At 41.5% G+C, this 14,811-nt stretch overlaps 2 protein-coding genes across 2 annotated transcripts; one reads left to right on the top strand and one right to left on the bottom strand.

The window, feature by feature from the left end:
* The first annotated feature begins 501 nt into the window (after nucleotides 1–501).
* On the top strand, nucleotides 502–6,547 carry ttc8 (tetratricopeptide repeat domain 8). Its single transcript, XM_008283053.1, has 14 exons — nucleotides 502–655; nucleotides 1,270–1,390; nucleotides 1,852–1,915; nucleotides 2,011–2,170; nucleotides 2,435–2,524; nucleotides 2,617–2,661; nucleotides 2,765–2,850; nucleotides 2,959–3,046; nucleotides 3,147–3,257; nucleotides 3,343–3,482; nucleotides 3,580–3,754; nucleotides 3,899–4,021; nucleotides 5,665–5,748; nucleotides 5,860–6,547. Exons 1-14 carry the CDS (start codon nucleotides 542–544, stop codon nucleotides 5,974–5,976), a joined length of 1,518 nt encoding a protein of 505 aa, XP_008281275.1. The 5' UTR covers nucleotides 502–541; the 3' UTR covers nucleotides 5,977–6,547.
* LOC103358956 (uncharacterized) lies at nucleotides 6,061–13,380 on the bottom strand. The gene is made up of 10 exons (XM_008284122.1): nucleotides 13,304–13,380; nucleotides 13,024–13,187; nucleotides 10,923–11,059; nucleotides 10,678–10,822; nucleotides 9,982–10,123; nucleotides 9,575–9,691; nucleotides 8,000–8,251; nucleotides 7,728–7,891; nucleotides 6,887–7,023; nucleotides 6,061–6,748 (listed from the first exon to the last, which is right to left on the bottom strand). Exons 2-10 carry the CDS (start codon nucleotides 13,153–13,155, stop codon nucleotides 6,598–6,600), a joined length of 1,377 nt encoding a protein of 458 aa, XP_008282344.1. The 5' UTR covers nucleotides 13,156–13,187; nucleotides 13,304–13,380; the 3' UTR covers nucleotides 6,061–6,597.
* Nucleotides 13,381–14,811: the final 1,431 nt, after the last annotated feature.

Here is a 14,811-nt window from a genome sequence, read left to right as displayed (position 1 = left end):
GTACTTGATTATTTTCTTCCTTTACATTTACTATTTTCATTGATTGGTTGACTTTGCAATTTTATTTTATCGTTACCCTTGTTGTAGTCTTTTACCCTTGTCCTAATTTTTTGATTTGAGCATGATTTAAACACTTACTTAGGTAATTAATGAATTTACATTTATTAATTTATTAGATATTTTGTATTCTACTATTTTATTTGGGTCTTTAATGGACTTTTTAAATGCAGTAATGATGCAATAAATGTTCTTTGGATGCTGTCGTCCTTTTTCCTGTTTTTAACTACAGCACGGTTTAAACACCTTTGTATCTATAATTTTTTTTAATTGTTATTATTATTTACTTGTCTTGTCTGTACTTGTTTATGTCTCGTGTTGTGTTTTTTCTGATCATTGGAGGAAACTGCGGCACTGACGCTCCGCCCCCCTCTGCTGTTGCCGAGCAACAGAGGAAGCCTCGGTGTCGCCATCGTCTCCGTCAAAACAGCTTCGCTAACCGAGTTTTACACGTTTTTTTCTCTCTCTCACTCTCACCAAAGCAATGGAGGTGACGATGGACCCTTTGTTTCTGGCGTGGAGCTACTTCAGGAGAAGGAAACTCCAACAGTGTTCAGACATTTGTACAAAGATATTACAGGACAACCCCTACGACCAGGTACAGCCGTGCAGTTAGCAGCGCGCTAGCCTAGCATGCTAGCGATTATTCATTAGGGAAAGCCTGCTAGCTCGCTAACGCAGGAAAGCTGATTAGTCGAGTCCGTGTAGTTTATCATAGCTCACGAATGTTGCTTTTATTGGTGTTTATTTGATTCGTGTCTGTTAGTGACAGCTGGGTATTACGTTTCACACATTTCAGAGCATTCACTGTCAGAATGCTGAACTGCTGATCCAGATATACACTTTTTTATTTAAATTGCTTTAAGTTATTGGATCCTGAAGAAACGCTCTCTCATCTTGCCTGTACTACTGTGTATGTACAGCAAAATGACAATAAACTTGATTTCCTTTCCACTCTGATATTTTTTTCTTTCGTCCAATTTCTTCTCATTTGTTCTCAACTTTATTCTCCTTTCACTAACTCACTGCGTACTGTCTTAAGGATTCGTCCTTGCTTATCTCAGAGGTAACCATGACTTCACACTGCTCCTGTCCTCCGTACTATTTACATCCTTTTTCATGCCCGTAGCTCCACTTAGGTCCTGACTGTACTGTGTTTACCTCTGATCATATCTGAGACCTTTCATATGACTTCGACATTGTGTGTTACAGGCTGCCTGGAGCCTGAAAACCTGCGCCATAACAGAGATGGTCTACATAGATGAAGTTGAGGTTGACCAGGAGGGGATTGCTGAGATGATGCTGGATGAGAGCTCCATTGCTCAAGTTGCACGTAAGTTTCAAGTCTCTCACAGTTTCCTCCATCCATCCATCCATCCATCTATTCATCCATTATCTATACTCTGCTTAATCTTAACTGGGTCACGGGGGAGCTGGAGTCTATCCCAGTTGACTTAGGGTGAAAGCAGGGGACACATGGACAGGTAACCAGTCTATCACAGGGCTACACGTAGAGACAGACAACCAAGCACACTCACATTCACACCTACGGACAATTTAGAATCACCAATTAACTTCAACATGTTTCTGGACTGTGGGAGGAAGCAAACTCCACACAGAAAGATCCCGGTTGTCCTCACCGGGATGGGAACCAGCGACCTTCTAGCTGCGATCTATTGGTGCTAACCACCGAGCCACCTTGCAGCCCCTCACGGTGTCCTAATGTGTAATAATTTAATACTTGAAGTATTTACTCAATTGTTCATGTTTTTTAGTAACAAAACTATCTTTCAGGACCTGGAACCTCATTGAGACTTCCTGGAACGAGTCAGGGTGGAGGTCCCACTCCAGCTGTCAGGTATCTTGTCCCAGACAACCAAACCAAATAATACCAGAAGTTTAACCACTGATGATATTTTCAGAATAACAAAGCAATTTATTTCTAAAATGCAGACCTATGACACAGTCAGGACGTCCTATCACAGGATTCGTGAGACCCAGCACACAGTCAGGGCGTCCTGGGACGATGGAACAGGCCATCAAAACACCACGCACCGCAAGCACTGCTCGCCCAGTTACCAGTGCTTCTGGTAGATTCATCCGTTTGGGAACCGTGAGTATTCATACTATAATAAAAGCTGCATGTTCAGTTCTGCAAAAGGCTCTTGGATGAGAAGTGAGATGTCTTCAAGAATCAAAATGAAGCTCTTAGGACATGTTTCCTACCATACAGAACAGATATCCATCAGCCTATTTGTATAGTATTCCACTGTACATACTATTGTTGTAAGATTGATGACATATAGACATGTATTATTTGTTATATGTACTGTTAAACCCTGAAAGCCTGAAATGTTTTGCTTCACTGTTTCTACAGGCTTCAATGTTAACCAATCCGGAGGGACCTTTCATAAACTTATCAAGACTAAATCTGGCCAAGTACTCCCAAAAGCCCAGTTTATCCAGGGTAAGACTGAGAGTGTAATGTTCAAAAAGATTATCAGCTAATGTTTGTTTTTTTGTCTTTACATGTGAAGTCATCACTATTTTCCTCCACAGACACTATTTGAGTACATCTTCCATCATGAAAACGATGTGAAAAATGTAAGTGCTGCAAACATCTGCGTCGTAAAAATAACACTTTGCATTTTGTTGCAAGACTCTTAGCTATTATTTATATCCTACAAATAAAATGTTTCTCGTACAGGCTTTAGATTTGGCTGCTCAAGCTACTGAACATGCACAGTTCAAAGACTGGTGGTGGAAAGTTCAGCTGGGGAAGTGTTATTACAGGCAAGTAACGCAAAAGCATTTCAACTGTTCAAGGTCAACATTTCTTTATTGAAGCAACATTTTATGTGCATGAAATTATGTAATTATGAATTTCTCTGACCTCTGCAGGCTTGGTTTATATAGAGAAGCAGAAAAACAATTTCGCTCGGCTCTCAACCACCAAGAGGTGGTAGATACGTATCTGTACCTTGCAAAGGTAGTGATCAGTACATCACATGACCAAGCTGCTGCACAATCAAAGAAACTCTCCCTGAAGCCACATTTGGCAATAAATGGCAAATCTTGTTTTCCAATAGGTTTATCAGCGCCTGGATCAGCCAGTCACGGCTCTCAACCTCTTCAAGCAAGGCCTGGACCACTTCCCTGGTGAGGTCACCCTTCTGACAGGAATCGCTCGCATCCATGAGGTACAGTCGAGTCCACTCAGTTCACTCTCATGGTATGACTGACAAAATGTAGCTTTATTTATCGTTTAATGTGATGTTGTCACAGGAGATGAACAACATTTTATCAGCCACAGAGTACTACAAAGATGTCCTGAAGCAGGACAACACTCACGTGGAGGCTATAGCCTGCATAGGCAGCAATCACTTCTACACCGATCAGCCCGAGATCGCCCTGCGGTTCTATAGGTCAGACAAAGTTTTCTGTACAGTTAATGTAATGTATTGTTACAGTTCACGAGATTTATATTCCATCTGTGACTCAATATGTTTATCCTTTTGCTAGACGACTGCTCCAGATGGGAGTGTATAATTGCCAGCTGTACAACAACCTGGGTCTGTGCTGTTTCTACGCCCAGCAGTACGATATGACTCTGTCCTCATTTGAGAGGGCTCTGGCCCTGGTGGCCAGTGATGAGGAGCAGGCTGATGTCTGGTACAACATAGGACATGTGGCTGTGGTGAGTTAACAAACTCTGTAGAGTAGACGGTTTGTTCCCCTCACTTCTGTATGTGGTTTGCAGTTAAGATGAACTCAGTATTGATCGAGTGCACATCATACAAATAGAGATATTTTACAAAGCATGTGTCCTTTACATTTGCAGGGCATAGGGGACTTGACGCTGGCCTATCAGTCTTTTAAACTGACGTTGGCTTTTAATAACGACCACGCTGAGGCCTACAACAACCTGGCTGTGCTGGAGCTGCGCAAAGGTCACATCGAACAGGTGAAGACATATTTTTAAGTCATATCTTTTATCAAGCTGTTACAATATGAGGTGTGAGATCATAATGGTGACTCTACTATATGATGTAACACTCGCTATTAGAAGGTTATTAAAGTCTAATTATTATTAATGTCATACAAACCTTAACACAGCCTGTATTATCAAAAGACATTTCTCAAATACCCCAGTTACAGTATTGATTTTTTTTAAGTGTTGCTACACAATATTACTCATTTGAAGGTTACACTCCTACACCATTAATCCAACGAGCTATAACCTCCCAATTACACCAACTAAGAGCTCAGCGAGAAATCAATTTAGCATTAATTTGATATGAGACAAGACATCATGAGATGCATTAGACTGTGGTGCCGTGTGGAGGGTTAGGGTTGGAAGAACCTTGCATGAAGCGACAGTGGGGCTTGAAAGTTTGTGAACACATTTCTAAATAAACATGACCTAAAATATCAGAGTTTCATCCAAGCCCTGAAACCTTTTCCGCCATGATGAGGAATCAGCTCTTTTTCTTAGATCCTCAGACATCTCCCTTGTTTGTGCAACGATGCTCCTCCACAAACATGTGTCATGAAGATCAGAGGAGGTGCACTCACACCTGATCGTCATCCCACTGACGGAAAATGCCTTCCTCCAATTTTACCTGCAAATGAACTGTTAATAGTTTTACCACTCAGACATGTAATATTGGATTATTTCCTCAATGAAAAAATGACATGAAAAACAAATCGGATGACGTTTTAGCTCATATTTATGCTCGAATGGAAAACACTGTGTTATAATTAATTACTTTTCAAGCTATCATGTGTTCTGAATCTGTATTTTTCCACTGAGCCTATGATTCTGTTTTGTACTTTTCTACTGAGCACGATATACGTCCTTGAAGATAACATGGCCGGTGAGAACTGGTTCACACCCCGGGAGACAGCGGAAACTCCCCTATTCGATCAGTTACTTTAGATACACAACTTTTGGACAACACACACACACACTTTGTATTCGATCCAAGCAGTTTCTGTTTACATTTCAGTGAACTTTCCCGTGAGCAGTGGTTAGCCTGTTCACGTCACAGTGACTGGCCAGTTAACCTCGGTAGCGTATAAGTCTAATCTCTGTTCGGGGCAGCCCAAGGAGATATATGTAACCAGAACCCGGAAAAACTCAGTTCAGCTGGACATGTTATTACTTTCTGTCTGTCTGAGTCCAGCGCTGCCTCACTTTACCTGTGACCTAAAATAAGTTCTACATGTGAGAACTGAAGATTTCTCCGGTTTGTTCTTGGGCTTCCCACTAAAGAATCGGGTTAAACAACTGTAAAGGTTTCGCAAACTTTCATGCACCACTGTACGTGAAAGCCATTAGCTGCTTTAGCTTCTACTGCTGTGTTAACACAAGTTCCAAAAAAAGGAAAAAGAAGACCGATGTTTTTTCAGCAGCACTGTTTTGTGTGGACTGCAGTGGAGGTTTTGTCTGTCAAACCAAGTCAGAGCAATGTTAGCAAAAGTGTGATAGCAGAGGTGCTAGTTCTGTCCTGTGATGTGGGGATAAAGGCACTACTCGGGTTAAAAATTAAAAAATCTTTTTCAAAATCAACTAAAATGTCCTCTCATACTCTGTCTGTGATCCAGTCTAAAGCCTTTCTGCAAACTGCCGCATCGCTGGCCCCTCACATGTATGAGCCGCACTTCAATCTCTCCATTCTCTCTGAAAAGGTAATTTATCACTTTTTAATCCACCTGAACCTTTAAGCATTAAGCAAACCAGCTAAAGGTATAACATCTATGACACAGTTTGCCAAAGTGACTTTCCTTGTCTGCGTCCAGATTGGAGACCTCCAGAGCAGCTACACCGCGGCCCAGAAGGCCGAAGACGCCTTCCCAGAGCACGTCGACACTCAGCAGCTTCTCAGGCAGCTGCGGCAGCACTTTACGGTGCTGTGAGGGTCCAGAGGGTGTTCATCAGGCTTCCAGAGTTATTGTGACAGTGGAAGGCTGGAGGGTTAGTCGGATATAGAATTCAACAAGCAGGGTTTGTGTTTTTTATTTATTAAATGGTAGAGTTACACTAAACTGCCAGTTTATAAGGTGTTATATTCCATTGAACGCAGTCTGGATGTGATGGGTCATCCTCCATTGACCCCTGCTGTAGACAGGATCGCTGGTCACTGGTGGTTCTTTGCTTTTCGCACCTCTCGCTGTAAAACTCCAGAACAGTCGGGTGTGAAAAAGCCAAGACGACAGCAGTTCTGGGAACGGCTCGAACCAAAGCGCCTCGATACCAAATTCAAGTAAACATGTAACGGTGACTTAAAAATGTACATGAAGGTGGAGATTTTACTGATAAACTGGCAACCCAGTGTACAGATTTGTACAGGAACACATATGTACATAGTAAAGGTGAAGATTTAGTAAAATAATTCACATACATTTTCTAGTTTATTTCATAAATCAGATGTATTTTTCGTATTTCAGATTTTCTTGCCATTTTGTAGTCTGGACAGTACAATAAAGAGAAAAAAAAAAACATTCACAAGATGTGTTCGAGTCTCATTTCTGATTACATTAAAGCGCAGACCTGGGTGGCATTTCACAAATCCATTTCAGGTTGTAACTGCATGGAGCATCATTCCAAGCTCTGAAGGGGTTGCTCCTGGGATACATAGCTGCACAGTCTTCATTGTTCTGGTTGTTGGGTTCTCCTTCATTCCAGAACCTGAAACAAACAGTCGGTGACTTGGCTGATCGATGGCCACAACTGTGAGTATAGTGTTTGAATGTGTTGTCACAGTGGTTTTACAACACTGACACATCCTAAAATCCCCAGTGAGGGGTTTTATACAAACTGTGTTACCCCTCAGCGAGCCTTGTCCCGTCCAGCCATTTCCAAGTCCCTTCTTCCTCTACGTCTCTCAGTCCGATCCAGTAGCCACTCTGGGAAATGGCTCTTGAGGAGTCATGGTAATTATTTATCAGTTCTTCTAATGCCAGCTGACAACACAGGAAACACACACACACACATATATATGTATGTTAACTTCTTTTTTGAGGGGATCATTGCAACACAAACATCTTTCACCGTTTAGAAATTAAATGTAAAGTGTTGTGAGGACACCCGGGATCTTTCTATGTGGAGTCTCCATGTTCTCCCCGTGCAGCGTGGGTTCTCTCCGGGTTCTCCGGCTTCCTCCCACAGTCCAAAAACATATTAAGGTTAATTGGTGATTCTAAATTGTCCGTAGGTGTGAATGTGAGTGTGCTTGGTTGTCTGTCTCTAAGTGTAGCCCTGTGATAGACTGGTTACCTGTCCAGGTGAACCTGCTTTCACCCTGAGTCAGCTGGGATAGATTGAAAAAGCTGGATGTTCATATGCAGATTTTTTTTTTTGTCATACACCCTCCCACACCTCATCTCTGCCATCCCGGTATATTAAGATGAAAATGCAACAGAATGGCTCCAAAACTCAGTGTAAGATCACCACTGATGATTTCTTATCATGTATATGTATAACTGGTTGATGTTGTCTTCCTATGTCTTCCAGGCAGGATCAATAGACTCCAGCCCCCCATGACCCTAGTGAGGATTAAGCGGTGTATAGATAATGGATGGATGAATGCTGTTAATCAAAACGATAAGAATATAATAGCAGATTTGGCCCAGAAACATCCTTGAGTTGTCGAAATGTCGACTCTTACGTGCTTCTCTCTGCTGTCTGTCACTACCAAGTCACCTCCTCGCTTCTTGCAGAACTGTCTGGCATCCATCCACGTTTTGCGTGAAGTACTGTCGGAGAAGGTCAAGTAGTAACACATCGAGTTCAGGAACGTCCATCCTGGTAAACAGTGTTTGCAGCCCTCCTCTGTTGCCAAAGAAAAAAATAAGAGTGAAGGAAACATGACGCGCTGTCGGTCGGGTCACAATAATTATGTATTTAATAATATAACACAAGTAAATGAAAGGCTCTTACTAAGCATGGGCATGTGGGATTTCAACACGGCTATGTCCACTTGAATTTTGGCAACCTGCTTTTCGTAGTCTTTGTTTCTTCTGCTCTGGTGTTCGAGCTCCCACTTGGTAATTTGGTGCTCACTGACCTCTTTTGCGAGTTCTCTCTTGGCCTCATCCCTGCTTTGAATTGCAGAGTTGTAAGTCGCCTGCAGTTTGGCAATCTCACCGCTGATGTCCGTCACTATCTGGTTCCCATCAGTGAGTTTGTGATCTGTAAGACACAGTTTGACCTGAGGATTGTAGTCTCAGCTGCAGTTTTTACAAGCGCTATCAAGACTTACTTCACACCGTTTACAGACAGTGAAAATATGAAATATACACAAATGCAATATACAGGAACTGCAGTAACCTGATATCAGTAGATATCATTTTCTAGCTATACTAATATTGGTGCAAAAGTATATTTATCACTTTCATAGACACCTTTACCAATTATCTTAAAGTTGACCTGGTAAACTTGTTACTAGCAGATGTGGAAACCATTAGCATTTATTGTATTGGTTTCCATCAACTACTGATGGACATATCTGGCTCCTCAGCTACTAATTCTATTCAATTCAATTCTATTCACAAGCGAGTGTTGGACAGGTGGTATGCAGGGTATTTAGTGAAATCAAGTGAAAGTACCAATGCAGCAATGTCAGAATATTCTATTAGAAATCCAAGTTCTGTATGAAAACTCCCATCTAAGTAGAAGTACACAAGTATCAGCAGTAAAATGCTGTTATGTGTTAAAGTGAAAGTGCTGGTTTGGTTCTTCTGACTGATATATTATTATATATGACATTAGTAGAATATTAATACTGAAGCATCAGCAGCTGCAGAGGAAGCTAATTTGAACTACTTTATATACAGTTTTATTATGTACAGGGATAGAAGATAAATCTGAGGCTCACAAATGATTAGAGAGGAAAGACTAAGAAAAGTTCTGATACACAAATCTGTTTTTAGTTTTTGGACTTTCTCTCTAACTTTTGATTTTTGGATCACTTGGACGTGAAAATGTGAAAATGTTTAGAGGGAATAATCACTGATTATCTGAGGTGTTAAAAACTCATAGATACCTGAAATTTAAACCCAATTTTACATTTTTTTTTGTAAGACGGAAGCCAAAACGTTTGGAAACCACTGGTTGTTTTCTATCAGCTTGTTAAACGATCCATTGTGTAAAATCTTTTTCTTACAAGTAACTAAAGCTGTTAGATAAATGTAGCAGAGTAGAAAGTATAATTCTGAATTATAGTAAAGTGCAAGTATAAAGCAACATATAATGTAAAAAAAAAACTTAAGTACATGTACCTCAAATTTGTTCTTAAATGAAATACTTGAGTAAATGTATTTAGTTACTTTCCACCACTAGAAAACAGCTCCCTGCCGTATTTATAGCATCTCTGTTAATCTCAACTTTTGTTACTTCAAAGTTAAAGTTCAGCCAAGTTTTATTATTCTGAATCGTGAATGTGATGCCACCTCATCTATCTTAGTCCACAATATTATAAAACTAAGATCGTTTCGTGGTTTGACAGTGACTTACAGTAGACTCCCAGGCCGATATCGACTGCTAGCAGAACGACCGCGAGCACCGCCAGGCTCACTGCAAGCACTTTGTAGTGATTCAGACCGTATTCAGGTCTCACTGTGGACATGGAGACTTCACAGACAAGTGATGGATCAATACCAAAGCAATACACAACACTGTCATGACATCAACAAAATGATCTACAGTGCACATGAGCCACCAAGTTAAAGAAAAATCTGGATGAATAATTCTTTTAATATCTTCCAAAGACACTTTTTATTGGTTTTTACTTTAATGAGTCAACCATTGGTATTTTAAAAACTTCTAGCAAAGCGAGGAGCCATATTAGGAATGGTATTGGACATCAACACAATGCTGCTTGACAACGTATGAAACTAAACAAGACCCTTCATCAGCTTTACCTTGTTGCTTCCCTCGGTTCGGGTAGAGCGGGTGCTCATCTGCACTCAGGTCCTTGGGAGAAGCCAGTTTGTTGTATGTGGCTTCAAACGTGTCCCCGGAATGTTCTCTGCCCTCCATTTTGACAGTTAAACCGAGAGCCGCCTGACGCGATTGTCCAGCAGGGAGTATTTGTTAGGACATTGCCCTGTGCGTGTTTGCTTGGAGGCATACCATCACAAACAGAAAAATCAAGTTCAGCTGTTAAAGATTTACTGGCGGTGCAGGTCAGCTGCAGAGCGGTGTCCTTCTGTGATCACCCCAACACGACCATCTGTAATTTATTCAACGATCAAGCAACGATTTTGTGGGGGGAAGCTTTTTATTTCATGGAATCAAGTATGATGTAGCTTGAAATCATTACATTTTTTCCATGTATAGAAAACGTTATTGAGACGGTACCAATGTGCGACAATTCTTCACTGTTTCCTATTGTTGTGCTGCAGATGTGGAGAGTTCTTTTGTATTTTTTTTCCAGTTTCACATCTAAAATAGCTGTTTTTATCTTTAAAAAAAATATCAGCGTGCACATATTTGTTGTTATTTCACACATATTTTAAAAAATCACATCACACATAACACAAATTATAAGCTGTAGCTCATTCGTTTGGAAGACTACGCGAAATCCTGATTATTTTTCATTATCATCATCATATCACACGTGCTTTCATCTCACAGATGAAGCTCAGCGGATGTTGGCAGTTAGCATTATACCACGACTTCATACTATCGTGGTAGTAATAAATAGCAGCACAGTTCCCGCTCTGAGGTTCTCCGTGGCTCGGCTGTCCGTTTCTCCAGTACCTTCAATCAAAAGCCATTCAGAGAAGAATTAGTTTTTAGCTACATTTTTTAGCCATGACGGTATTGTTGTTGTGAGACTGTGTCAACAGTCAGCGCTTACATCGTCTCCGCCTCGGTCACGTTGTTAATCCAAACCCAGGTTCCCTCCGACACCAGGTCGGTGAGGCCCATCCAGTATCCGTTCTCCCACCATATGTTGCTGCTGCTCTTCCTCACAAAGTTCTCACTCATGAGTTGCTGTAAGATAGCAGACAGAGAAGTCGATACCTGAATTCTGTATTGGCATTTACAGCATACTGTATGATCAAATAAAAGCTCAGCCTGTTTGTTGAGTGATGGACACAAAAATCTGCCCCCTAAAGTTAGTTTTCACATGATTTATGTTTTCGCTGTCAGAGAGGTGGGGTCATTTTCCCCTGTTTCCAGCTTAAAGTCAGTTCAGTCTAATGAACTACACCATGCAGTCCTGATCAGTGAAGCAGCTGAGTTCTTGAGAGTAAAACTCTGTGTGTGAACCAAAACAACAAAGTCACAAAATACAGCAAAGTGAGCTGAACCCTGCTGTATAACTCTATGAGGTCAAGGCGAGCTGCAGATTCGTGTGATGTTTGTCGATACGTGGTTATTTAAAGAATGTAGATTATCGCCACTTTAATCTAACTGGCAAATACTTGAGATTTAAAAACAGGTTTCCAGGGGCTTTCAAGGAAAACTGTAAAGGAATGCTTGTTGTCCGACATATGCAAGATGTAACTCGTCATTTGAGTTAAAATCAGTGCTGCTGGTATTCAACCTGAGAAAAATGGCTGAATTTAAAGCACCTCTCCAATCAGTGATTTCACCCCTAAGAACATTCTTATAAGGTTTTCCAATGAAAATGATCCTTTTCTGCCGAAACATGCCTGAGAAGTAACTGTACACTGTTGATTTCTCTGGAATGTGCAGATCTATGATGTTTCCGCCCCTCGCCCCACCAAACACCTCCCAGCTCGAGCACACCAGCTCACCTACAGCTCCGTTCAAACACTGTAAAACTACTCCATGCTATGTCTGTGGGGGTTCTTGATCTCCAGGTTATGGATATTCTTGTAGATTAATCGTAGCAACTGGACTTGCTTGAGTTCCTTGAAGACGTTCCACCTTCGTCCAAGAGGCTTCATCAGTTCTGACTAGTTGGGAGTTCCAGATACTTATATCCTAAAGGAGCTTGAGTTTTGGAGTGCCAGCTCTTCAGGACAGGACTCAGCAGTCCACCTGCATCTTAAGGACAAAGGACACTCATTTGAGAACAACAGTGTACAGATTTTGGCCTGCAGGGAGGGCAGATGGTTTGAGAGACGGGTGAAAGAAGCCATCTATGTCCAACTGGAAAGACCATCCCTCAACAGAGGTGGAGGTCTGAGGCATCACCTCTCACCTGTTTACAGTTCAGTCCTAAGAACTCTCCCCAGGAAGATGAAACCACATCTACACCTCGCCACAAAAGACCCTAACGAACCCCATTGTGACAGGGGGAGCACTAATGACTCGCATAACGAGGGGGAGGAGCAACAAACCTCCAATTGAAACTCAGCTGTTCATGGCTCCTTAAGGATATAAGTATGTGGAACTCCCAACTAGTCAGTCAGAACTGATGAAGCCTCTTGGATGAAGGTGGAACGTCTTCAAGGAACTCAAGCAGGTCCAGTTGCTCCGATTAAACAACGAGAACTCTCCATGCTACTCCCTGGAGAGTTGTACTACTGCAGTAACTCAGCCATATATGTTCGACCCAGAGGAAGAAGAATCCATGTTTTTGAGATTGACATCGATACGCTGCAGTTTTAGTGCAGTAATGCTCAGCCGTGGTGCTGACTGCTATTTTTGCTCATGAAGTATTTTCAAGAATATAAAATAAAACCATACGCATATTTGAACAAGGTAAAAACAAGGACATAACGTTCTAATCACGGCATTGTTCCTTAAATGAACTCATTTTACTGAATGCATTTTTAACTAAGATACATTTATTGTTAAAGATAACGTTACACTTGAGAAATAGAACCATAAATAGAACTTTATCGTATTTTAAAATCAAATGTAGAGACATCCAAAGAAATCAGAGTATTTCCTAATCAAGGAAAACCAGAGGGGATACAGTTACCCCAAAACAAAAAAGTTCGGAGACTAAAACATTCTTTTCATTTGAGCTTCTGACCAACCTGTTCCTCCAAATTATTGATCACAAGCAGGTCGCCGCCTTGACGAATACAGTCTGCTCTGCTGTCCGACCAGTTCTTCTGGGCAGCCACTTCATGGTGAGCAAAACGATAACAGGACGATTTCAGTAACATCCACTCTGGTGGGCATCTGCTGCAGCTTTCCTCTGTTGCAGTAACAGATTACAAAGGGTTTTGTTATTTACTGAAAAGGTTCACAGCATACGTCTCCATGTTGGAGAAGGTTGCCACCAAAGATAAACAGGTTGGAGCTTCGTCTTACCCAAAGTTGTTTTGTTAGTCTGGAGGTTTGTCTTCTCTTTGTGTAGCCCCTCGATTTTTGCCTGAATGCTGTCAGTGAGGGTCTTCCTCTGCTTCAGTTCCAGCCTCAGCTGCTGATGGCTGGCGCGCTCTCTCTGCAGCGCCAGCCGGGCCTCCACTTTAGCTCTGGTTATACCGCTGTGGTTGCGGAGGAAGTTCCACTCCAGGACGAGGGGCACAGCAGCCGAATGAGGAACCTCAAAGTCTTTGGCTTTGGCACCTGAGGCACAAAAAACAAGGCAGCGTAAGAGGAGGTGTGGCAAAACTGGTGTGTGTAGTTAAGATTTTAAGTTTCATTTGCAGCATGTCGGTCTGGACGGGTCACCTCAAAGTTTGATCAGACATTTATTGTCCCAAAAGAATCAATCCAACTTATTCTGATGATCCTTTGACTTCTCCTTTAACTTGACCTCAAAGTTATCACTTATCCAGTAAAATATCTACCCATCAATTTAAAATATAGACACACAAAATCTTATAGTTGTTAGAAGCTGTTTTAATTTGTATAATAAATCAGTTTGTTGCTTGCAAAACCAGTGACCGTCCCACTATCCTACAAAGTACGGCTGAGGATAACGCTAAGCAGCTCCATGCAAACATCTGCTGCGCAACTTCCAATGAGAACTACAACAAGGCTTAAACAGTCATATCGACTGGTTTCAGTCTTTTGAAGGTGAGCGTCTCTGTGTCTTACACGAAGCCTGAATATCTTTGGTTTCAGACCTCTATGGTGCTTCTTTGGGAATTTGGGATGATATTTTATTTCCTAACTTCTGTGACATTTTACAAACCGAAACATTCAGCAAATATTTCCAATAATATTTCAAAATTCTAACACTTAATAAATGATTACTGACTGCCAAACTTTCATAATGCATTGGAAAAGGGTTCAAGTCTCGTTGCAAGTATCAGTTTGTATGTAAGTCCTTAATTTGATAGTAAGACAAAGATCTCTTCCAGTTAACCAGTACAGGATATGCACATGTGAAAATGGCAATAAGGACTGCAATCATTTCTAAAGTTGGAAAAGCAAACTTTTATATCCATATTTTGAACTATGGTCGTTGATTTAACCACTAAAACCCATTTCTGTGTTTCAAAGTTACAGATTTTTGCATTTTTTTTCCATTAAATAATCCCTTCCTACATGTTGCGTCTTCTTTTTTTTTTTTTAATATATATTTTTGGGCTTTTGCCTTTATGTAGAGCAGTGGAGCGAGACAGGAAAGGGGGGAGAAGAGTGAGGGAGAGACCTGCAGCAAAGGGTTGTGAGCGGGATTCGAACTCACAACCGCTGCGTCGGGGACTGTAGCCCCTGTTCATGGGTCGCCCGCTCAACCAGGTGAGCTATACAGGCGCCCGCCACATGTTGCGTCTTCTGCAGCGTCTTCTGCAGCATGTAGATCTGCAAAGTCCCAGCATCTCTCACCAGCTCACCAATGACTCAGCTCAAACACTGTAGAACTACTC

The sequence above is a fragment of the Stegastes partitus genome, unplaced genomic scaffold (assembly GCF_000690725.1).
Source record: "Stegastes partitus isolate 25-593 unplaced genomic scaffold, Stegastes_partitus-1.0.2 Scaffold8, whole genome shotgun sequence".
Classification (NCBI taxonomy): Eukaryota; Metazoa; Chordata; class Actinopteri; family Pomacentridae; genus Stegastes; species Stegastes partitus.
This window is presented reverse-complemented; position numbering and strand designations above follow the sequence as displayed.

What these genes read in the sequence shown, in the direction of transcription:
- ttc8 (XM_008283053.1), top strand. Translation starts at nt 542, where the DNA reads ATGGAGGTGACGATGGACCCTTTGTTTCTGGCGTGGAGCTACTTCAGG. An exon ending in ATCGCCCTGCGGTTCTATAG is followed by an intron (nt 3,483 to 3,579) that starts GTCAGACAAAGT and finishes TCCTTTTGCTAG; the next exon opens with ACGACTGCTCCAGATGGGAG. An exon ending in ACATAGGACATGTGGCTGTG is followed by an intron (nt 3,755 to 3,898) that starts GTGAGTTAACAA and finishes TTACATTTGCAG; the next exon opens with GGCATAGGGGACTTGACGCT.
- LOC103358956 (XM_008284122.1), bottom strand. Translation starts at nt 13,155, where the DNA reads ATGTTACTGAAATCGTCCTGTTATCGTTTTGCTCACCATGAAGTGGCT. An exon ending in TCAATAATTTGGAGGAACAG is followed by an intron (nt 11,060 to 13,023) that starts GTTGGTCAGAAG and finishes GCTATCTTACAG; the next exon opens with CAACTCATGAGTGAGAACTT. An exon ending in GTGACCGAGGCGGAGACGAT is followed by an intron (nt 10,823 to 10,922) that starts GTAAGCGCTGAC and finishes TTTTGATTGAAG; the next exon opens with GTACTGGAGAAACGGACAGC.